The sequence below is a fragment of the Manis javanica genome, chromosome 2 (assembly GCF_040802235.1).
Source record: "Manis javanica isolate MJ-LG chromosome 2, MJ_LKY, whole genome shotgun sequence".
In the NCBI taxonomy this organism is placed as follows: Eukaryota; Metazoa; Chordata; class Mammalia; order Pholidota; family Manidae; genus Manis; species Manis javanica.
Genome location: NC_133157.1, coordinates 88,869,721 through 88,894,352, shown reverse-complemented (window position 1 = coordinate 88,894,352; position 24,632 = coordinate 88,869,721). Strand labels below are relative to the sequence as shown.

Below are 24,632 nucleotides of genomic sequence, written 5' to 3'. Positions count from 1 at the left end.
ACAGGCTTTTGTGTGGACATAAATTTTCAACTCATTTGGGTAAATACATAATAGCATGCTTGCCGGATCATGGGGTAAGATTAGGTTTAGCTCAATAAGAAATGGCCAAATTGTGGCATCTCATTTTTATTTGAATCATATGATGACATATGACGTGGTGCATCTTCTCCTATGCTTACCTACTGTGGTGAGGTGTGTGTTCAGAACCTCTACCCACTTTGTAATGAGCTTTTTATGTTTATTGTTGAGTTTCAAAATTTCTTTGCCTGTTTGCATGCACTTCCTTTATCAGTCACATGTTCTGCGAATGCCGTGGCCTATCTTTCCCTTCTTGGTCATGTGTTCTGCGAGCTGTGGTCTGTCTTTAGCAGAGTAGAAGTTTTTAATGATAATAAAGTCAAACATCAATTTTTTCTTTCATGGATTATAATTTTGGTGTTATATCTAAAAAGTCACTGCCAAACCCAGAGTCATCTAGATTTTCCATGTTATCTTCAACAAGTTTATAGCTTTTCATTTTACATTTAGGTCTATGACTCATTCCAAATTAATTTTTATGAAGGGTAAAAGGTCAGTGTCTAGATTTCTATTTTTATAGTTGAATGTCAGATGGTTCTGTACTATTTGTTTTCAAAATTATCCTCTCTCCATCAAATAGGCTTTGCTCCTGTCCGAGCAGTTGATTCCATTTGTATGGTCTACTTCCAGGCTCTTCTGCTTCACTGATCTGTCTTTTCTTTTGCCAACACAATACTGTCCCGATTACTGTAACTGTGTAAGTGTAAGTCCTGAAGTCGGGTAGTATCAGTCCTCTGGTTTTGTTCTTATTGTTTTGCCTAATCTGCGAGATCTGGGGGAAGGAAGATTTGTTTCTCTATAGAAAGCCCTACTAATTTATGTACCAGAAAAAAAATTCTATAAACTGAATTCGTAATCTTTCAGTGGACAATGTCAGGAAAAGCCAATGTCCCACAGAGGGCACACACTCTACTGCCTGCCTCCCTCTTCTCTGCCCTGGAGTGAGGGTTCAAGTCCCCACCCACCAAAAAGAGAATGAACCAGAGAGACAGCCCCTACAGGAGTGGCACTAACTTGATACTCTAGTAGGAGTTTCCTAAACTGCGTGAACAGGAGCTGGCAGTATGTGGAACAGAATCACTCAGAAAAGATGGTTAACAGTCAAATAGCAGAAACAACTAAATTCAGCTCATTTGTACAATTCTGGAATAGGCATGAGTATAATCTTGCCCAGTGACAAAGAATTCACAGAGGGGAAACCTAATTTTTAATGGTATCCTCATTAATTTGAGATGTGATTGTGTTACATACCTGAGCGTAACAAGCTTCTTCTATGGCTAATCCTGTTACTAAATCGACCTGAGGAGAGAAACAATTCATGTCAGCAGGAATTACTTTATGAAATATGGTATACTCAATACAGACTCAAATATAACAACTTTATTCCAGGAGAACACAATCTTTCCACGTACTAGAACAAGTTAAGTATGGCCAGCATGAGAGACTCTGGGACCAGGCTGCCTGCGTTCCAATTCTGACTCCGCCATGTGGGAGCTGTATAACCTTGGGCAAGTCATTTACCGTCTCTGTGTCTCTGAGAGGCATCTGAACAAGCTGATTACAGTACCGACCAAACTGGGTTCTGTGAAGATTGAGTGCGTTAATCCAGATGAAGCCTTTATAAAGCACCTAAGATATCCAGTTGGCTCTTGAACAACATGGGTTTGAACAGCACAGGTCCATGTATCCATGGATTTTTAAACAGTAAACACACAGTATGTGTAACTGGATGTAAGGCAGCAGACTCCAGGGTGATGTGGATAGAAAAGGAAAGGGAGACCCGTCCTAAGCAGTGGCCCATCCCAGGCTCAAACCTGAGACCCTGGTGTGAGGAGCACCAGCTGAGCTCAGGAAAGGCCTCTCTTGAGAGACTCTGACCCGTCCCCATCCTAAAAGAACCAAGAACCCCCCAGATCCCTGACAAGGGAAACTGAGGCAGGGTGGGTTCAGAGTCAGGGCCACTCGGTGAACCGGGAAGAAAGGCCAGGATCAAGAGAAGCCAAGGCCCAGGTAAGGCAATCAGAGAAGATGGGAAGCCTCTGCTCCTTTGAGTCACCCCTCCTAGCCGGGGCCTGACCTGCCTGTAGGTGGGAGCCATGCCAGCAGGGGCCAGAGGAGCAGCCAGTTCATCTGGGCCCCTGTTCTCTACAGGACCCAACAGCCTCCATTGCTTTTCTACTTTTCTGTTCTTTGTTACGACTTAAGTTAATTAACCCATTTTATGCACAGCAGGCTAGTAGTAGTTAAATTCTGGGGAGTCAAAAGCTATGTGAATTTTCAACTGTGCAGGGGTCAGCATCCCAAATCACTCACATTTGAGGGTCAGCTGTGATACACACACACTCACCCACACATACAGCCTGGCACATGGCAAGAGTCAGATAAGATGTTGGCTATTAGTACTCTTACTATTATATAAGAATCTTAAAACTCTAATTAAATACTTGTATACTTAAAAAACTGCATTTATCGCTAATAAATTCAATCCCTTTTCACTGCTATGAAGCCTAGGAAGATACAGTAGCCTCTGAGGCTACAAGGAAGAAGTTATCTTTCTTCAGAATTTCCATAAATTAACCAAAATATAACTAGTGTCATTAGAAGTCCAATGTCAATGGGGGTCTGCACTGCTCTCTTGGCCTGCCGGCTTCTCCCCTGGCCTGGGGCCTCCACTCCTTTGCAGCCACCTCCCCTGGCTGACCCCAGGGCAGCCTACAGACCTGCCTTGTCCATGCGCGTCTCCCTGCAGAAAGCACACCAAGAAGTCACAGCTGGAGACAGTAAGGCTCAGCTCTGAGCCAGGAGGTTCTCCTCAGAAGGCTTTTTTAAAATTCAGTACTGTAAAATACACAGAATGCCCTTTTCTTCTGGTCCTTTACAATCTACTAGCCAATAAATCTATTAACTCAATGGCAAAAATGACCACCATGTCATAAGCTGTAGGGCATCAGTGAAATTACTGAATTCTGTGATTACAGTATCAAATCAATAGGAGCTCTAAGCAGAATGAAACCAGTGACGTGGCTGCAAAGTTCCATTTCCTAATGGTAGCACGGACACAGCTAGTCTTTGGAGCACTAAGCAGTGATGCCGACATCTAAACACAGTTCACTTCAACCTCCACTATCTCCCCCAACTGCAAGGCCGACCATGAGGCACTCACCTCCATCCCTTGATTAATTGCTAATTTCGCCACTCTCATTGCAACAGGTCCCTAGAAGTCAAATTAAAGAAACAGACTTTAGTTACTATTTATGCAAGTTTTTTTTTGTGCATCTCAATAATTCAGAAACTCTCACTGCTGGACCAGTGGCACAGAAGTGACAACGGCTGTATGGTAGGTGACAGGGATTTCCTGAAAGAGCCTTACAAATGCCTAAATGAACAGTGCCTGTAACACCACTCTTGCACCAGCACTCTGCGGATTCCCTAGCTTGCTGTGCACAGCGAACTCTGTGTGCTTGGAGGTCAGCAGGCAGTGCACCCAGTAGAAGACTTCCCATTCTTCAGCAAATTTCCCTAGAGCAAAGCCGGAAAGAGAAAAGGAGGTAAAGTGTCTAGCACAATGCCACACCCAGTGGCGTACAACACACACTTGGCCTGGAGATCCACATGGGGTTTAGAAAGCACCTGTTTCAGATACAGCTCCATGGGCATCAGTAACTGAGCATGATGATATATTAGCAAAGACATGTCCTCCAGGCCATGCCCCACAACACATAAAAGCTTAAAGCCCAAATCTGTCCTTACGGATGGGCGAGGGTGACAGAGGAAGAACTGAGCACCCTTTGTGAGAAGGAAGATATCACTTTCATCGTAGAAAACCATGATACTTCAGATGGAATTCAGTTATTTCATCACCTTTTAAATTCCTAGAAATTATTTGTGGTTGACGAACTAGAATTCAGTGGCATAATTTGAAAGTGACTTTTGAGTATTTAAAATGCAAGGTAGGCTCTAACTTGGACCCTGCTAAGTGAACAGGCACATGCCTGCCAGCACGAAAGATGCCATTCTTTCCCATCTAGGGTTCTGATGATCAGCTTTAACCTATCTAAATTCTCTTCCTAAGTCACATGCTCAAAAATCTTTTTCTGAAGTGACAGTTTCCTGAGGCTTAGACAAGCATCTCAGAACATTTCATACATGACTTGCATGTGTGGCATATACACTGGTGCCACTTTTTTTTTTAGATCAATTCATTCCTTTAAAAACAGAGGGCTCCTCTCAATGAGAATCTTTTCCATTCATGTTTAGCAGGAAAAGGAAAAAGCTATTAAATATAAAGCCAATTTAACTAGCTTCTCCTTCAAAATATAAAACCAATGCTCCTTGTATACTAATGTTTAGTATTGGACAGGAAAATGGAAGTTACATGTAATACAGAGATCACCCAAAAATAATAACTTTATAGAAGCTTTCTAATTATTTGGAAGAGTGATCATCCAGGCACACAGGCTGTAAAAATAAAGACATCGTGCTTCCAATTTTGCTTTGTAACTCTGTGTGTAGTTTCAGGTACATGTTTTCTGAAGTCATTCAGCATCTCCCGTGACCTGGGGTAAAATTAACTTTAGCAATTAGTTTCTCAGAGACACATCCGTCAGGTGAGAGGCCACACGGTGGAGTGCAGGGGGTGTCACGCTGGAAGCGGGGGGAGGAGGCTCTCAGGCAGTGGAGGTGTGGGCATGGAGGAGAGAGCGCACGCTCAGCCGGACCAGGGTCTGAGCACAGAGATCCCCAGGGGTGGCGCTCCGGAGCAGGGAGCTCAACACCCACATCCAAAGACTGAGGAGAGGCTCTGACAGCCAGGACTGGAATTATGCCATGACCTTTCTTAAACACACCCCTTTATTTCAACTAAGACATGCATTGGTCATAAAGTTTTAGCCAAAGGAAGCCATTAAACCAGTATTTAGTTAAATTACTATGTCTCTTGATACTAGACTTTCAATCTCTCTATAGGTAGACATTTCACTAATATTCGGGTCAACATTAACATCAAAATGACAGTAAGAGCCTGTTTTGATTTCTTAAAGCAGTAAAAATCTTTTCAATTTGCTCTCTTTCCATCAATTCAGAGTGTGAGGATATATGCTACCTTATATGGAGAATAAATAATAAGGGCCCTGCCCTGAAAGGGTCTACAGCTGCTCTGTTGGCTGATAGGACCAAAAGAAAGCCTATGAAAACCAGGCAGTGTGGTTTTAGGGACCAACTCAGCTCTGAGGCCCCATGTGACAGGAGCGTCACAGCATACCTGGGCCTTTGACCACAAAGAACTCCAAGAACACCTTCTAAAATGGATGCAAAATTCTGAACAAAGGGGAGGGCACATACAATTTTCTGGGGAGAGCTCATGTTGTAAATCCTGTTTGAATTAAATGAGAAGTTGGATAGGAAGTTACTTGACTCCAGAAATGGTGAAGGGGATTATGAAGCTTAAAAATCCACTAGGAATAAAGACAAATTACTAATTGTTTGCATAGCAAAATCCTTTCATTATGTTTTCAGAAGAAAGGAGTATTTGAAAATACACCTGAAAAGCTATGAGAAGAAAGAAATCCTTAAAACAGGACCTCAATGTACTGTTCTTAATGTTACTCCTGAGGACTGCCATCACGAGCAAAGTGATGCTGACACCACCACGGAAGCAAAGAGAGAAACAGGCCACTGCTGCCAGGCAGGTCACCAACTCAGGCTCACATGGAAGCCCCGCCTGGCAGATCAATGGTGGTCTCCTCATGTATCTTGTTTCACCTTGCAGGTGATCCAGTCTGACAGCCCATCCATCCTGCTTCTCTTCACATGTATGAGCAGCTGGCTAATGACTTAAGTCGCTAGGAAGTCTGTCAAAGTAAAAACAGTGACAAAGGTGCATTTGATTCATTATCACTGCATGGCTACCTCAGGTTATCTTCAAATCTAATTTTAATTCGGAAGGCTTTTACTGTAAATCTAGTTTACTGTTTCTAGTTTCACAGCTACCATGCGCTTCTCTGCTTGGAAAGTAAACAAAGATGTCATATGTGAGATGATTATTTTTGTCAATTTGCTGTAAAGTTATCTAAAAAGGTAAAAAAGGAAATGTAGTTAGAAATACCTGAGGTAAAAACTCTCTTGCGAGGTCCAGGGCCTTTCTGTAGGCAGCATCCCCCTCTTGGTTCTGCTCCAGAACGTGGCTGATCAAGCCTACCGCTTTGGCTTCTTGGCCATCGAGCACACGAGCAGAGAAGATGAGCTCTTTGGCCAGAGACATCCCAATGGCGCGTGGCAGTCGCTGTGTCCCCCCTGCACAGTGGATTAGGGAGAAAATGCAGCCAATGATTTCCTGACCTTTCGTTTTAATATCTCAGTGTTTCATTTCTTCATTTATAAAAGTTTGTATGTCAAAATTAGCAACTGGAAAGCTACTTCATAACAGAATCTAATTTTTTAGTTAGTTTATAAGATTATTAACATCCAAAAAGCTCTTGAGTATCCTCTATCATTAAGGGATTCTGGCACTGACTATTTATTACATGCACACAGCCGGCATGTTCCTGCACCAAACCCACAATTATCACCATGTCAGGAACCATAAGATGCACAGCGGTGGGCAAGCAATACTGTCCCTTAGCCCATTCACCAGAGCAATGACAGGTCCATCAAGCTTGGCGTTTTCCTTTCAGTTTAGATAAAACTTAGCAAATTCTGAGAAATTCAACTCATGTGCTTTTAAAGGATCACTTACGGTAAATGAACTGTAAACTAATTTAACTATTAATAAAAGTAAGAACAGATAATTACTCATGAAAATTTTCTTTTCCTGGTTGTGTTTATTTTCTCAGTGCAAGTATTAATCATCCATTAGATCCTATTCATGCCAGATTCTTTGAGTGATAAGGCCAGGATCTCATGAAAGCTGGACAAAAGCAGGCAATGTTTTTATTGGTAGCTTCAATTTCTACCAGTAAGGATAAAAAACAGCTATAACACTAAGCTTCAGCTAAGTCTCCTTTGAAAGTAAGTATTTGAAAATACACCTGAAATGTGTAGTGGCGACAGGGCTGGCCCAGGCACTGGTGGGCAGCAGGCAGAGGAGCAGCTCACTGCCCAGTTTCTGGGGACAGAAAGAGAATGGACGGCCTGCTGTCTGAGCAAATTCGCTGTTTGGTTTAGCCTACAAAACTTAAAACCTTTTTCTTTTTCTGTTTAGTTACTAACATTTAAAAACTGTCTGGCTGATTTCATACAAAAAGCTAACTGCACCTACAAGTCCACTGTGCTGCACCTTTTACCGTGATGCCCTCCAGTCTGCCACGGCCCCACCACTCTGCTGCTCCAGTACGTCAGACTGACAAGACTCGCCTACCTATCAGCAACTTCAAAAGGAAAGCAAAGTCTTTCTTACTCATATCTCAATCAAAAATGGGAAAACGAAAAAAAAAGCCCACAAGTTTCAAGAAAACCTATTTTCCTTTGGTAAGTGCATGTCCACACATTTAACAAAGCAGCCTGTGTTGGAAGAACATGGCTTATGGTGACATTATTAAGCAACCATATTAAGAAGCACAACCAGTACTTGGAAAATAAGGTGACTAAAAAAAAAAAAAGCAGTCAAACCTCAGTGAACTGGAAGAGGACTAACATTTTCAACGGGGCTTGTTTTTGAACATAAGTGAGTTCTGCTTCTGGAAAAATGCAGCTACATTAAGTGCTTGTACTGCTTAAGCAGTTAGAGATGGTGAATTTGTAAGTATTTTACTCGATATGGCAGAAAATGTGTCTGAAAAAATGAAGCACTGATACATTTAAACCTAATTGTATACAATGGTGCTCAGAGCAGCAAAGATAGGTCTGAAACTTATAGCACAAGCTGCCTGGAGAAGACAAGTTATTTTATGGTGTTTCCAATGGCAGCTGATTAGAAAGAGATATAAATAATATGTCCCAGATAAGTGTATTTACTCCTGGAGCTGATGAGAATGTTCATGAGACTGAAGAGCTTACAGATACAGCATTCATGATAAGCACAACATTAGGAAATGACTCTGTGTTCTACGAAGTTTAATGTAGATTGGTCAACACTAACAAATGTGCCCTCAATGGTCAGTGTTAATGTTGTACTTTTTACCCAACTGAAACTCAGTATTTTGCAAGTTCATAAAACTTAAGCCCATTCATACCATTTGGTTTAGAGTATCATTCTCCAGGAATAAGAATTTTGTAAAACAAATCTTTAAACAAAGAGACTGTGATGCAACTAACAGCATGAAACAGGCTCACTCCCTGGGCTGGAGGGGATACAACTCCAGGCCTGCTGCAGGAGCGGACAACAGCCCACCGTCTGCAGGAGGAGCTGTACGAGGCTTGAGGTGTGGTGCTGAAGAGAGCTGTCTCCTCTGCTGAAAACAGCAGCCTGGGATCCACAGAAACACACGTGGCTCACCCGGTAACACTGCACCCGAGACTCGGCCTTTTTTTTTTTTTTGACAAATCACAAGTTATCTACTCTGCAACTTCACATAAGTGAAATCATAACGTGTTTGTCCTTTGGTGGCTGGCCTATTCACTTAGCATAATGTCTTCAAGGTTCATCTCTTTGTAACAGGTGTCAGAATTTCCTTTCCTTTCCTTGTAAGGCTGAATAATATGTTTGTATGACTATACTATGTTTTGTTCATTCATTCATCTGTTGATGGACACTTGGACTGCTTCCAGCTTCTGGCTATTAAGGATAATGCTGCTGTGAATGCATGTGTACAAGTATCTCTTTGAGACCCTGCTTTCAATGCTTTTGGGTAGGTAACCAGATGCAGTATTGCTGAATCACATAGTGAATCTATGTTTAACTGTCTTGAAGAACAGCCATACTATTTTCCACACCAGCTTTACCATTTTACATTCCCACCAATAGGGCACAAGAATTTCAATTTCTCCACATTCTCTCCAACACTATACTTTTCAGATTTTGTTCATTTGTTTTTTGGGGTTTCTTATAGTAGCCATCCTAATAGGTGTGAAGTAGTATTTTCTTGTGGTTTTGATTTGTATTTCCTTAACAATTAGTGATATTAAGTAAGCATCTTTTCATGTGCTTATTGGCCATCTATATATCCCTTTTGGAGAAAATCTCATTTGCGGACTTGACAGTAACTGCTCCCCACCAACTACTCCCAGGCATATAAAATTTGTGATTTCAAACTTTATAAAAATGACATGATGGGTTCAGTCTGCCTTTCTCAATTAATACTGATGGTGTGAGCTAAGAGCTGCGCACACGGAAGTCACTGAGCAGCAGAGCAACATGACATAGAAAACTAAACACGACGGATGTGGAACCCCAGATTTCTGCAAATATCTCAGGAATATTATCCAAAACAGAAAATCTTCGTATGCAACATTCTACTCCAGTTTGGAAGTGCATCTACTTATGAACAGCTATTTTCTATTCTGAAGATAAACCAAACTGAACACTACTGCTTGTTGGGGGAGCCGGAAGTAACATTGCATCCCGCGACCTGAGACAAGACGGGCCACGCAGACCTGGACTGGAGGAAAAGGAACCTGACTTTAAGTGCCAAAAGCACAGAGAAGTACTAGAGAGGATTTATTTCAACTCATCCTTTATTGATTCTGAATATTAAATTCCAATATTAGCCTAGAGTAGATGAAACAGAAGACACTGTGCTGTATTTCTGTGGTTTTCTTCCACAAGGTTTATGTCACTAGATCACACAACCTGCTTAGCTGCTGTTGGAATGTGAGTTCAGGGTCACTGAAGCATCACCTCTTGATACAGTCCTAGAGACTCGCAAAAATAAACAGTGGAGTTAAATTAAAAATAGGTTGTACCCAGTGGGATTAAAATTGTTTCACTCTGACAGCAGTCCTGATGCATCCAAGATCACAAAGCTCTGTGAGATTATATTCAGACTCACACTATTACCCACCCCAAAGGCTTCCAACATGAAGCCCTGACTCTCAGTTGGACCCTGCTCTGCGGCTCAGAGTGTCGTGTTCACGACTCAACCTAAGTCACAAAATTAGGTTGCAGAAATAGGATTCAAACCTACCTCTGCCTAATTCTTATCTACCATGTGGTAAGAAAGAGCAACTTACAAAATGAATTCATAGTTTGACTTTATTTTAGAAAATAAAAGGTGCATGTGTGGTATTTATAAGTAGGTACATAATGTGAGTAGGTATATACATCTATGAAATGTGCCCAGAAAGTTTGGTTGTGTCTGTGGGGTCAGCTTATAGGTAATGCTCTTTTTTTTTTGTTTGTTTCGCCTTGCCATATTTCCAAAATGTTCTGCAATGTATAAGTAACACGATAGTGTGGTAGGAATAGAAGTGCTACACCGTTTTGAAGACAACAGTGCAGGGAGACAGAGCAGCAGCCACTAAGGAAAAGCATCCCACACTGCTTCTTGTCCAGTTTCCCAGGTAGCTCCAGGCTTCAGGAAGCCTCAGCTTCCTCGGGCTGCTGTGGTGGTACTAGGGGCTCATGATATCAGCAAGTACTATGCTCCTGGGACACTCTGCAGCTAGCCCACGGTACCACCAAAGAGAAGGGAGGTGAACAAGAACCAACAACGTCCCTGCCAGCTCACAAGGCTCCTGCTAAGAGACAAGTATCTCTTCCCAGGGGCAACACACTGAGAGCATGTTTGCTTCCACAAGAACACCCCAACCATTCCTGAGTCACTCTGTCGCCTCCCAGCACAGAGCGTTCTGTGGTATCAACCTACAGGAGGGTACATCAGAGAATGCTGGCTGCTCTGTCAGCGCAGACAGTCTGATTCCAGGGGCCCGTGGGGAGCCTGAGGTTCTGCATTTGGCTCCAATACTCAGCCAAGGACACAGTGGCACCTGCTGACCCACTGCTGTCAAACAAGGGGTGGGAGATTATTCTCCTTAAATAAAGCAACAGGATTTACATAACCAAAGGAGTACTCACCACTTCAGAAGTGACCTCAACTGCTACATACGTGTTATTTGGGACCGTTTTGGAATTCCTCTCTCTGGACTCATTTCCAAGACACTAACACATTAGTTTAGGCATTCGGCAGGTACTTAATGCAGTTTCCAAAGTTCTAGGCATGAGGATAAAGGTGTGAATTACCAAAGCGCTGCCCAGGAGCTAATGCTGCGGTGGGCAAACACCGTCAGGCAGCAGGAGAGTAATGCCGGGGTGTGGGGGGCATCCAGTTTAATCAGGCAGCCAGGGAGGGGCTCTGGGACAGTGACACTGGAGCCAATACTGGGAGGAAGTGGAGAGTGTACAGGTCTCAGGTCTCGTGGAGGCTGTGCTGACTCACAGAAGAGCCCGGACCAAAGCCCCTCGAGCACAGAGGGAGGTGCAAGTGGGAGCAAGCACAGTCTGAGAGGAGCAGGGCCAGATCCTGTGGGTTCCCTGGACCTGGAGGGACTCTGAAGGTGACAAGCCACTGAGCATCCAAGAGCATCTTCTGAAAACAATGGTGTGGGATCCTCATTTCCCAGTGGAGATTTGGGCTTGAGGACAAACTATAGTCATTATAGCCAAGAAGAAGGTAGGTTTGTTCATACTTTGTGCTAGGGCTCCAAGAGAAGTTTTAAAGCAAGTTCCCAATCCGACATCATGTTTTGTTCCACTGCCCCCATTAAAACCCTGGTATGCTCTTGGAGAACCCCCACTGATATGCAGCCTGGACAGGTACAGAGTACCTCCAAGGAGGCTGAGGAGGCCAGCTCCTCCTTCTCTCTAGCCTGGCAGAGCTGGGCAAGCAGCCAAGTCAGGTCTAGTCCCTTGGGCTGGGAGTCTTCAATGAGTAATCTTGTAACATGGAGACTTCCAGAACTTACAGGAGACACAAGGGCAGTGATGTAGACAGGTGGTTCTTGTATTGTGACCCCTGCCATGGTGTAGTCTATCTGGTTCCAGAGCTCCTAGGTTCCAGTTGGGGCTCTTAGCCTTGTTCTCTGGCCATCTACTGTCTGGGAACCCTGTAAGTTTCCTTTTCATTTAGGGTAGCCAGAGTCAGTTTTTATTGCATGCTTTCCAATGTCATGAGTGATACAGGAACAAACTAGTGGTTTTCTCTTCTCTCAAAAATAGATGAAGTGTAAGGGGACAAAGTCTTACTTTTTGCAAATAAAACCCATTTGTTCAATCACTAATTCATTGGTCAAGTGACCTAATTGTGTGTCAGGCACTGTCTCATGCACTGAACAACAGTGGTGAACCAAATACACCATCCAGTCTGACAACACTTGCATCTTAGAGACATAAAAGAAAGACAAAGGGTGATAAGTTGGCACATAGACAAGAGAACAGAGGCCACGATGAATGGTAGGGAGAGAATTTAAGGCAGGGCAAAAGGTTCTGAAATAATCACCAGATGGCTAATTTTGATGGGTTGGAGGGGGTCTGTTGGATCAAGATGAGGCCCATGTCTGAAGGCAGCCGCACAAAGACCAGGAAAAGGAACACCTCTGATGGCTCAGCAGAGCAAGGCCCTAAGGTGAAGATGAGCTCAGAGTGTTGGAGGAAGAGGAAGGAGGCACTATAGCTACAGGCAGGCAGGGGGCAGGGGGAGGCAGCAGAGTGAGGTGGGACAGCAGCAATCAGAGCACACAGGAGCAGCGTAGGTTTACGTCTTACTCCACATGTGATGCAGACAGCGGATGGTTCCAAGGCAAAAGTGTCATAATTAGATTTCTGTTTTACAGGATCTTTTGTATGCATGGCAGAGAACAGATTATAGGGGCAAGACCAAAGCAAGCTCCCTAGTGGGAGGCTCCTGCAGTCTTCCACGGGTAATATGACGGTGGCCTAGAATGAACTACAGCAGCACAGGGAAGGGAAGGAGGAGGGATTTGGGGTAATGTACAAAATTGCTAGGGAAATGGATGTGGGAGAAAGAGAGATTAATCCAATGACTAGATTTCTGGCTTCAGTGCATGAGTAGAAGGCAGAATGGCTGACACTGGGAAGGTAAGTAGGGGTGTGCTCTGGCCATGTTATTCAGATGTCTTTTACATACCTAAGTGAAGCAGTGAAGTGTGTGACTGGACGTGTAGTCTAATAATGTCTGTTGGTGACCACTATCACACAGACGGCATTCAAAGCCAGGGGCCTGGATGAGACCACAGAGGGAGACTGTTTAGACAGAGTGGAGCAGGGGTCAGAAAGGCCCTGAGAAGTGCCCACTGAAGAGTGAGGCAGTGGAAATTGAGGAGGAAGGTGGTGTTCAGCTGTGGTCAACCACTTTTGGACATCTGCCCCACCACCATTCATGCCAGCCTTCTACCAGTGAGCTGTGCCTGCGAGTGTCTTCTAGGAAAGATTCTCCTCACTGACATACAGATGCCCAGAAGTAAACAGGAATTCTTCCTGGATGCTGTCACGTGTACATGTGACACCTGGGGCGATGACAGCCACCTTGTGACCATAATGGAAGGCAGCAAAGGTAGAATCTTCAAATTGAAGATGGCAAAGCAGACCGACATCACTGATCTGCTGAATTTACCAATCCTGAGGTGGCCTTACTGTGTGACTTCTGTAATATTACAGTGTTCTTATTGTTTAGGCTACCTGTGATCGTGTTTCCTGTTATTTGCACCAAAAACGTTGGTAAGTGTGGATGGACTGAGGAATGCTCTAAACACACACTGGTGAGTGGAAAGCAAAGATGCTAAGGACAAGTGGTAGGACCGCTGAGCAAAATCAGTAACACATTTGAGATTTGTGCTCAGATGAGTTAGTATGGTTGTTTTTCTCTAGTAACTTCTAGCCCCTTGGGGGCAGGCTCAGAGTAAGCAGACAAGCTGGAACCTTGCTAGGCAAGTACAAGAAGAGGGGGAGATGAGTAATAGTAATAGCTGACATGTATTGAGTGGACATTAATGTAATAATCCCATGTAAACCATCCTAAGCACTTCCTACATATAAACTCATTTAATCCTGACAATTCCCCTATGAGTTTGGTGCAAAGGTAGCATTTGTAAGGAAGTCATCACGAAGGACAATGGCATCTAAGCTGGGTGACAGAGGAGGGATGGGGCTGAGAGTGAAAAGTGTCCACGGACTTGATGAAGTCCCAGAAGAACTGGAGGGCTAGCATGCTACACAGTGAGATGCAGGAAATCTGGATTCTCAACAGAGGTGGTACACAGGACCATGAAGCATAGGGTATAACCACGGAGGTGCTGGAGTAAGAGGGGAAGGAGTAACTGAGCCCAGCAGGTGCCACCACAGATACACAGCCACAATTAGGTTCTGTGGTCAGAGATTATGTACAAATAGTACTTATCAGAGGTCCTGGGACAGGTTCCCTGTGTTTTAAAATCTTTTGAATAGCAAATTAGGATCACAGGAATATCATTCTAAATGGGGAAAAATATATATATTCTTAGGTCATCCTAAAGCTCCAATCAATTTTCCCAAATATCAATAAAATAGCTGGAAGAAAAAAAAAACCTCTTAAACTGCTATATGAACAATCTGTCACAATTTCTGCATGACAATTAGCATTTTAAATACCAATTACCTGTTAAACACTTACTGAATTCATTAGGGGGTGTTTTTTTTCTATATGCAGAAAACAAGTCTATCAAGTATGAATTGTGTCTCCATCCATGTGGCATTAAACATATAACGTAATGAAAATAAAGAATTTCCAAACGGGTTACTGGTCAAATGCACAGTTTGGTGGTGAGGGAGTGAGAGTGCTGAGAGTCAGTCAGCACTGCCACCTGAGGAAGGGGGTCAGCTACAGCACGCTGGAAGTGGGTGAGCAGAGTCAGAACGGTGAACAAGGAGGTTCGTTCATGTCCAAAGCTAACTGTCTTCCCGGCACTCAGATTTTGGAAGCAAGTAGCTCTGACCCATTGTCTGAAGCCACAGGCAAAATAGTATCATCAAAACACTCAAAACAGATGTCTACCTTGTATCTTTTGCTTGCGATCTACCAATAACACTGTAGTTTTTTAATGTAATGTAGCTGTAGTTTTTAAATGGTTCATTATTTTCCTTTCTTTACAAATTTTCAAAATAATGAGGCAGTTCCTAGCATCCCTGGAAGGTGACCTTTGAGAACCATCACTTACAGATTTTAACATAACTGATGCATTAAAAACTGCAGTTTTTATCTTTTTTGATGTCGAACTGCCCCATCCTTGGCCAGTGGGAACTTGCTAGATTGGCGCTAGAGTCCTTCTGCCATGACCTTAATAGTTTTTGGTAACTTGTTTCCAGGTATCACAAAAATGTTCCAAGCTCATTTTGTGTGTCTCCTCCTCAGACCTTCAATCGGCCACTTCCCTAGAGCCCTGGTTCTGCATTTAAAGATGTAACACTTCTGCTTATATTGTGATCAAGCTTCCTTTAAAATAGCCGTGAATTGGTATGCACATTCTAAATATTCTTCTCATGATTTTGCACTGAGTTTCAAAGCTCCTCTTCTTCAAAGAAATGAGGAGCCCCGAGGGCAAGTGCCAACAAAGGAGTGTGAGAGTGATGGGGACCTCACTAGTGATGCTGCCAAATGCCATGCTCTTCAATCTTTTCACTGTCTACTTTGTTAAATACACCCACAGAAGGCAAGAAGTGAAAGTTTCCAAGCTCTCTGGCCATCTCCCCCAATCCCTCTACGCTCCCTGCCGCCTTGTGAGTGGACCTCCAGTGCCGAGAGGAAAAGCTGGCAGTACTCCAGGACGGCCACCTTCTCCTCCCAGACCCATGTCCCAAACTGAAAGTCTAAATACACCAAATATAGGTGTCACTTCCCTTTTGTTACAAAAATGTATTTAAATAATTAAGAACAAATTTGTTCATTTTACATTTCACAACCAATTATAACGTAATAAGTAAATAACAGAACATAATTTAATGATTTTAGGTCATAAATTATATACTTTAATTTATATAATACTACATAATTTATATACTACAATTTATAATGATATTACAATGATAGTTATAAATTGTTAAATGCAAGTATTTTAGGTTTTGTTTTTTTTTGAGGTTTCTTTTCACACCTTTGTCTTTTTCCCTATCTTCTGACTTCATGAAGAAGCCACGCTAGTAATGGGGTACGCTTAAAACAAATACTTCAAGTTGAAAGTTATGTAGATGCTGCATTATGGGCATTTGTAGACATCATTATGAGAAGTACTCTCTGCCTATTAGAAGTAAGTATCACTTTTGAATGACTTATAAATCCCCCCTCATGAATGGAAAGTCCCATTTCAGTTTATTTCTCCTTGAATTGCAGTGGAAACACTGGTAAAACGTGAGCTTTGGATGATATCGCCCGTGTGACTGGTTATGGCACAGCTCTGTAGAGGGCTGCAGGCAAAAGCTTTCTTGAAAGACCTGGGCTGGATGCTGACAAAACTGGCTTCCTCTCCTTTTAGAGTGAAACATCAGGGTCAAAGGGGAGTGTGCAACGGGAACAAGTATGGCATGTTTACTGATCTGGTGACAGATGTCACAACTATATAACACCATAAAAATATTTATCCTTCAATTTGTGACCTACATTTAAAGTTGCAATACTTTCTATTGCCTGAGGCTTTTTATTAGCATGTTGTAAAGCAGTGACACACACACACAAACAGTTTAAGAAATAAGACATGGTGAGGAAGAGAAGCCTCACAGGCCTCGCCGCAGGAGAACCAACGTGAAACACCCCAGTTGGAGCCCTACATGTCTGACACAAACTAAAGGAGCATTTAGCAGAAGCCTGAAACTTTTAAGAACTTGGGCAGAGAGAGAAAGGCTGGACATGAAAAATGTTTTAACAGAGCAAATTAAGCTGCCTGGCAACAAATTAAAACCTTTGTGGTACAGTTTCATTAGCATGTATTATAGAAAGCTTTTGCGACTATTATCTCATTCACTGTCAGAGAAACTGATGTATCAAAGTTTTATTCACTAAGAATAAAATTACATTTATTTTGAATGATTACCCACACTTTTTACAACAAATACTTAAAGCACTATGTTCTCTTTTTTTAAAATCATTGAAAAACATACTGTTTTACACTGGGTGAAGCATAAAATCTTACCTTCTAAAGCAACTTAAAGGACTGCTGTGGTACATATCTGTCCGCCCAGCCGCCCTGAGCCCCCACTAGCACTTCACACTCTTCTGCTGCCTTTAAGCTTGGGGGCCCTGCACGCCAGGCATGGCCAGGGAGCTCCAAGGGCTTACTAAGATTTCTTCTGTGGGAACCTTTCTCCATCCTCCCTGCCCCACAGCCAGGCGGGAGGCGAATGACTTACACCAGACCAATCAAATTCTATCTTGCAACTTGGATTAACAAAGGTGCACTGGAAGAATGAAAGAAACGGTCAGGTTCATCAGTCACACAAAGGTGCCCAGCAAGCCTGTCTGAAGCTGTGCTGCGAGAGAGAACTTCCTATGGTCTAGGCTGGGCTCTCCAATGTGGGAGTGGCTACTGAGCACTTGAACCGTGACCAGCTGAGGTCTTTAGTTCTCTTAAACAATTTAAATTTAAATAGCACATGTGGTCAGCAGCCATGGTACTGGACAGCCCATGTCTAAGAGATTCCTGTCCCTTCATTCTTCCATAAGCTCCTTTTTGGTCTCAGTGTTTGTTCTTGTTGCAAAACCTAAGGGACTTTGATTGATACTGATTTACAGTTCATTTCAACATGCGTCATGGTCAGTGACGCAGCTGAGGCACAAGGCCTGCACGCATCCCCACAGCTCACTGGTCTGGCGGGAGGCACTGCTGTGCACAGACGGAGAAAGGAGGCAGCACATGCCTAGTGACAGATGTCTAGATAACCTCACCATGCCAAAGTGAGCAAAAGGGAGACAGACAGAAACCAAACAGCTCACTGTTCCTACAATCTAGCTGCGCCACATGCAAGAAAAGTGGGCATTAGGAAACTAGAGCAAACAGAAATCTTTCTAAGTCTTTAACATAAACCTATCCCAGGTTTGCTTAACCTTAAATACAGTCATTGCTCTGAGGAAATGAAACTAATAGACAGAAGTGATCCCATGGACTCTCCCATATCCTGACTTACACCTGGTGGCACACATCTACTGGGCAAGTTACTTATTGCGGTAACAGAAATTTCCTAGCTAGAGTAAAACTTTGTGCCACAACATGGCACAGTGAGTATGATTGTTTTGTATATGTTATACCTTTTCCATTATAATCCCTAGTTATTCACATAGGTAATATATGTTTTATGTATTACATACAATAAATGCATTGTAATTGGTTTAAAGTCATATCAGCACATATATCACATGGACTATAACCAGGCTGAGTATCTCCACCCTTTTGGGATTACTTATATGTGTATACTTATGGTGCCAAATGAATATAAATATGAATACATGTATATGTACATGTATATATATGAAAGCTTAAAGAAAATTCTAGAATAATACAATGTTTCATGTTTATCCCACTGGGGAAGTTATATAATTAGTGAAATGAGTTAATCAAATTTAAAGGTTGATGTAGTTAAAAAAATCTTAAACAATGAAAACACGCCAATTATGCAATGATATTCTGTAAACCCAAGTGGATGTTGACGATGGTAAGCACAACTGTAGTCTGTACTTTAGGAGAAATAGTTTCATCACCTCAAGTGATTAAAAAAGGACTATATTAGTTATAGTTAATGTATACGCCAAGTCACCCAAACTCCGTAGCTTAAAACACACACTTACTCCTTCATAGTTTCTGTGAGTCAGGAACCCAGAAATTGCCTGGCCCTTGTGAGGCAACCTCACCAGGTTCACTCACCACGCTGTGGGCAGGCGACCTTCAGTCCCTGCCCATGTGAGCCACTCCAGAGGGCTGCCTCTGGACCGGGCAGGGGCTCCCACACAGTGGGCCACCAGAGAGTCAGAATGCAGGGATGGAAACCACGGCTTTCTAACCACCGATCTGATTTCCCCTCACTTCTCAAACTCCACTGGACAGAAGGGAGCTGCCCACCCTGCCTTCAGGAGGGAAGGGGCGTGCCCTGCGCGAACATGGTAGAGTCTGCCTACCACATGGACTAGGGCCCATGAAGCAACATACACTGGAAAGGTCATCTTTTGCTCATCTTTCCTTTACCAAGAAGCAGTTTTTTCCCAGAATACATTCCCCTGGTATTTCCTAAATCTTTCATTATTTTAAAATCAAGGAGGACATGAAGAGAACATATTAACCATTATCTTTAAAAAAATGACAGGTGGAGGAGGGTGGGGAGAGAATAACATGGAAGACGTCCCACTGGGAAGCTCACAACTCAGCTCGGAAGCAGAGAGAACAGCACCCCGTATCAGTGGTGTTTCTAGCCTTCCTAAAGTGTACTGACTTAAACTTATCAACAGAAAGAGTGGACACAGCATTTCATAAAAACTGGACTGGTCATTTTCATCATATAATATGTAAATGGAAAATCCTCACTATCCAGCTGTTTTCTGTTTGGATAACACAAAACATCTGGATAAGTACAGATACAGTAAAAAATTACTCATAAAAGAAACAGTATGCATAAATATTTGACTAAATGACAAAACAATGGAGTAGACACAGAAAATCTGAGTACTTCTCAGTTTCCTTTTAAAAGCGGACCATGTGATAAAATGTGAAGATTCTGGCAGAACAGTACCAGTAACTAGTAGATAAACAACTATCATTTACTGAGAAGTTACCTTGCTGGGAGTTAGTAGAATATAACTAACTTGATAACTTGAATCAAAGGAAAAATGAATTACTGCCCATCAGGTCTGGTATCAGAAGCAGTGAACAATGGCAGAAAGCCTTAAAACAAAAGCACACAGTGGTCAACTCCCAATGGCAAAGTGTTGCTGGAGAGAAATTAATTTCCATGCGAGGGTCCCCAAGATGGAAGGCCCACACCTTGGCCATCCTCCCACTCTGGTGGTGGATCTTCCTCCCCTTCACTCTGCTCGAGGATGCTGGCCCACCTCTACCTTACCCTGCAGTTTTCAACACTAACGCTGTAGGAGAAAGGCAGAGGTATGAGACGCGGAGCTGACCACAGGCGCAAAAACCACAAGGAGGTGCCTGGGCTGGCACAGCCACATCTCCACCTGGGCCCTTTCTGAGTCTGTGGGGAAGAGCCTGTTTTTTTTTAAACTTCAAACAGAAAACAAACAGCAAAATAAGTGAAATAAAACAAGCATGCTATTTCACAGTGGCTGAAACTCTAAAGATGAACTAGTCAGCATTACTCCTTACTGGGACAATCACCAAACATTCTGTGAACTGACAGTATAAGAAGATGTTGTTATTTAGGGAACTAGTCAACAACTGTTTCACATTAAGAAAATAGGATGAGCCAGACTTCAGAGCATATCCAAGGAAAATGAAGCAACTTTGACTTACTGGAAAAAAATTTAAAAATCCAACATCCAGTCAGTTTTTCATAACTTTGAGTCATGGTGCAAAGAAAAACAGAAAACCTGTCAAAAACAAACAGCCTTCTTCCCACACCCAAAGGAAAATAATACAAACACCCACTGTACAATAACTAAAACCCCCCCTAAAGCAGCCAAAAAAACTACTCACAATGTTTTAACAGCACACACGGTTCTCCCAAACCTATTACTACATTCATGTTCAGCGGGCTCACTTATAAGTCATCTGGTGCATCCTGTTAAATGTTCACTGTAAAGGACTAATAGAATATCAATTAAAATAACAAAACTGCCATAATATATTGGGGAAAATCCCCAAATGCTGGCCACCTGTAGACTTTTCCATTACTCATTGGCTCCTACTACCCAGCTTGCCTGTAAATGCATAGAAACTTCAGCTGCAGATTTAATGAACACGTTCTTATGGAGTTGTCAGAGCTCTGTTGCACAGTACAGCGGACATACAATAAAAGTCAAATTAGCCTGATGAGATGCTGACATTTCCTTTCTACCATATCTCACCAGCAGCGTCTTACACACACAGCTGAGAACGAGGGCAAATGCCCAGGGTGAGAAGGTGAGGTGGTGAGCCACTCCCCTCCCCTCCTCCAGGGCCCTGCCAATTACACACTCACATGTGGGAGGCTCCTGACAGGCAATCCCTGTCCACACATCCTTCCAGGACTCATGAAGGGAACTTTTGGCCACAACAGGTATTAATTATTGCCTTCCTAACAAGAACAATGAAGTTCTGTTACATAACTCTACAAAATAGGATTATGTCAACAATGGACTGACAAAGATGTTCCTCCAAAAATTTAAGTTTGAAATGCAAATACTAAAATTAAGCCAGCTAAAATAAATAAGTAAACAAACAAACAAATAAAATTAAGCCAGCTATATTTTAGATGAAAAACTTAAAACATTAGAAACATTATATGCATTAATTACAAATTTTAAAAGTATGTTGCAGATTTATCTACAGTAGATAAGATATCTGGCTAGCTCACAGCTAACTCCTAGACTCCCTCTTTAAAAAGCAACAGAAGTTAGTTGAACACTCCGTGGTGGAGGGAATGAGACACAGGGACAGAAAGAGCAGTGAGAGAAAGGGTGTGGCACAACCTTACTGCATATTCACTGAAAAGCCGAGGCCAGGGAATGTATGATAGACTTCAAGTATGGGCACAGCCTGGTGGGACTCTGAACCACATCTCACCCCAGAAGCCATGGTGGCAAAGAAGGTGACTGGGCAAAACATTGGGTCAATACCACCACAACCCCTTCTCCATTTGAAGAGAAAGGGGTTTGAAGGTATCCCTGTGAAAAATTTAAAAACTCAAACACTTTTTGACATCAGTATCACTCATTTTCACTGAAGTAAGCTGATCTCATGAACAATAAATGCATGTGCTTTATTATTTTGATACATCATTTGTCATCACAACAAGACATATACGATACCTCAGGTTGAAAACAGTAGTTTTTTAAGGAAAAAGAAAATATTGGCTATAAAATAGCCATGCTGTTGTTTGTTTTTACTTACATTGCTCAAACCATTTTGGTAAGTTTTCCCTAAAAACAAAGAAAAACATTACTCAATTCTGGACTAAAACCGAAATTGGTGTAAAATAAATTTTTGATAAGGGGCATGCAAGTAAAGGAACAGACAGCAGCTACTGCCCCAGCTGGTTCCAGGTCCAAGTGCAGCACTGCCGCTGCTGCCACACCCCCCACCAAAGGGCAGTCATGTGATCTGTACAGAAAGCAGCAGCCTCACCAGCACCTGTAAATCTCCGCCTACAATCTGAACATGCTGGAACCAGTCAGCCTGCAGGTGGAAGAAAGACCAGGGAAAGGCCGAGTCACCTCACTGTCCCAGGGGGTCAACCTGGACCAGCCAAGGGGGCCAGCCAGCTACCAGGCATATGAGTGGGCCCAGCAGGACCAGGCCTGCCCCAGGGACCACGCCTAAATCATTCACACCTACACACAGGAGCTAAATAAATGGTTCTTGTTTTGAGCCACTGACAGACAGCTGGACAAAGAAAAAAATCCCTTCAGGAGAACAATCACTAGAATCAAAGAGAAGCAGAGTTTTATTTCAGTTTTCCTGAAACATGTCCTGAGAAGATACAGAGTAAATTCACAGTAAGACCCTATCAGGAGTGGACAGCTGAAGTAGATGAAACACTGGTAAAGTCAAAAGGTCATAACGCAAATTTCTAGAAAGTAGGGGCACTGTGCTCTAAGCCATCTCGGCTTGCAAAAGTTTTCATATGCATCCCATGCTCTTGGGTAGGATTAATATTGTCAAAATGGCCATCCTGCCTAAAGCAATCTACAGATTCAAAGCACTCCCTATCAAAATACCGACAGCATTCTTCAACGAACTGGAACAAATAGTTCTAAAATTCAAATGGAACCACAAAAGACCTCAAATAGCCAAGGCAATCCTGAGAAGGAAGAATAAAGCTGGAGGGATTATGCTCCCCAACTTCAAGCTCTACTACAAAGCCACAGTAAGCAAGACAATTTGGTACTGGCACAAGAACAGACCCACAGAGCAATGGAACAGACTAGAGAGTCCAAATATTAATACCCAAGCATATATGGTCAATTAATACATGATAAAGGAGCTACGGACATATAATGGGGAAATGACAGCCTCTTCAACAACTGCTGTTAGCAAAACTGGACAGCTACATGTAAGAGAATGAAACTGGATTACTGTCTAACTCCATACACAAAAGTAAACTCAAAATGGATCAAAGGCCTGAATGTAAGTCATGAAGCCATAAAACTCTTAGAAGAAAACATAGGCAAAATTCTCTTGAATATAAACATGAGCAACTTTTTCATAAACATATCTCCCTGGGCAAGAGAAACAAAAGCAAAAATGAACAAGTGGGACTACATCAAACTAAAAAGCTTCTGTACAGCAAAAGGACACCATCAGTAGAACAAAAAGGCATCCTACAGTATGGGAGAATATATTCATTAATGACATATCTGAAAAGGGGTTGACATCCAAAATATATAAAGAGCTCATGCATCTCAACAAACAAAAAGCAAATAACCTGATTAAAAAATAGGCAGAGGATCTCAACAGACACTCTTCCAAAGAAGAAATTCAGATGGCCAACAGGCACATGAAAAGATGCTCCACATCACTAATCATCAGGGAAATGCAAATTAAAACCACAATGAGGTATCACCTCACACCAGTTAGGATGGCCAACATCCAAACGACAAGGAACAACAAATGCTGGCGAGGTTGTGGAGAAAGGGGAACCCTCCTACACTGGTGGGAATGTAAATTGGTTCAACCACAGTGGAAAGCAGTATGGAGTTTCCTCAAAAAACCCAAAATAGAAACACCATTTGACCCAGTAATTCCACTCTTAGGAATTTACCCAAAGAAAACAAGATCCCTGATTCAGAAAGACATATGCACCTGTTTATCACAGCACTATTTACAACAGCCAAGATATGGAAGCAACCTATGTGTCCATCAGTAGATGAATGGATAACAAAGAGGTGGTACATATACACAGTGGAATATTATTTAGCCATAAGAAGAAAACAAATCCTACCATTTGGAACAACATGCATGGAGCTAGAGGGTATTATGTTCAGTGAAATAAGCCAGGCAGTGAAAGACAAGTACAAGATGATTTCATTCATCTGTGAAGTATAACAACACTGCAAAGACTGAAGGAACAAAATAGCAGCAGACTCACAGGATCCAAGAATGGACTAACAGTTGCCATAGGGAAAGGGACTGGTGGGGGGTGGGTGGGAAGGGAGGGAGAAGGGGAATAAGGGGCATTATGATAAGCACACATAATGTAGCAGGGAGAGGGGCACAGAGAAGACAAGTAGTGATTCTATAGCATTTTACTACACTGATAGACAGTGACTGTAATCTGTAATGGGGTATGTGGTGGGGACTTGATAATGGGAGGGAATCTAGTAACCACAATGTTGCTCATGTGATTGTATATCAATGCTACTTAAATAAAACAAAAAAAAGAATAATGACAATAGTACGGCTGTGGCAAAAGTTTAAGTGCATTAAGGGATCTGCACTTTAGAAATCACTGATGGTCATGAAAGAATTGAGCTACTTTTTCATTGCAATAAACCTTAAGT

At 42.5% G+C, this 24,632-nt stretch overlaps 1 protein-coding gene across 7 annotated transcripts in view; it reads right to left on the bottom strand.

Moving 5' to 3' along the window:
- The window catches only part of AUH (AU RNA binding methylglutaconyl-CoA hydratase), a 223,609-nt gene that overhangs the window by 3,302 nt on the left and 195,675 nt on the right, over nt 1-24,632 (bottom strand). For all 7 annotated transcript variants that reach the window (XM_037004889.2, XM_037004892.2, XM_037004893.2 and 4 more), the window contains 3 exons: nt 6,182-6,369; nt 3,242-3,292; nt 1,330-1,377 (listed from right to left, as the gene is read on the bottom strand). In XM_037004889.2, the coding sequence (XP_036860784.1) occupies nt 1,330-1,377; nt 3,242-3,292; nt 6,182-6,369 (287 nt within the window). The remainder of the gene's footprint in view (nt 1-1,329; nt 1,378-3,241; nt 3,293-6,181; nt 6,370-24,632) is intronic.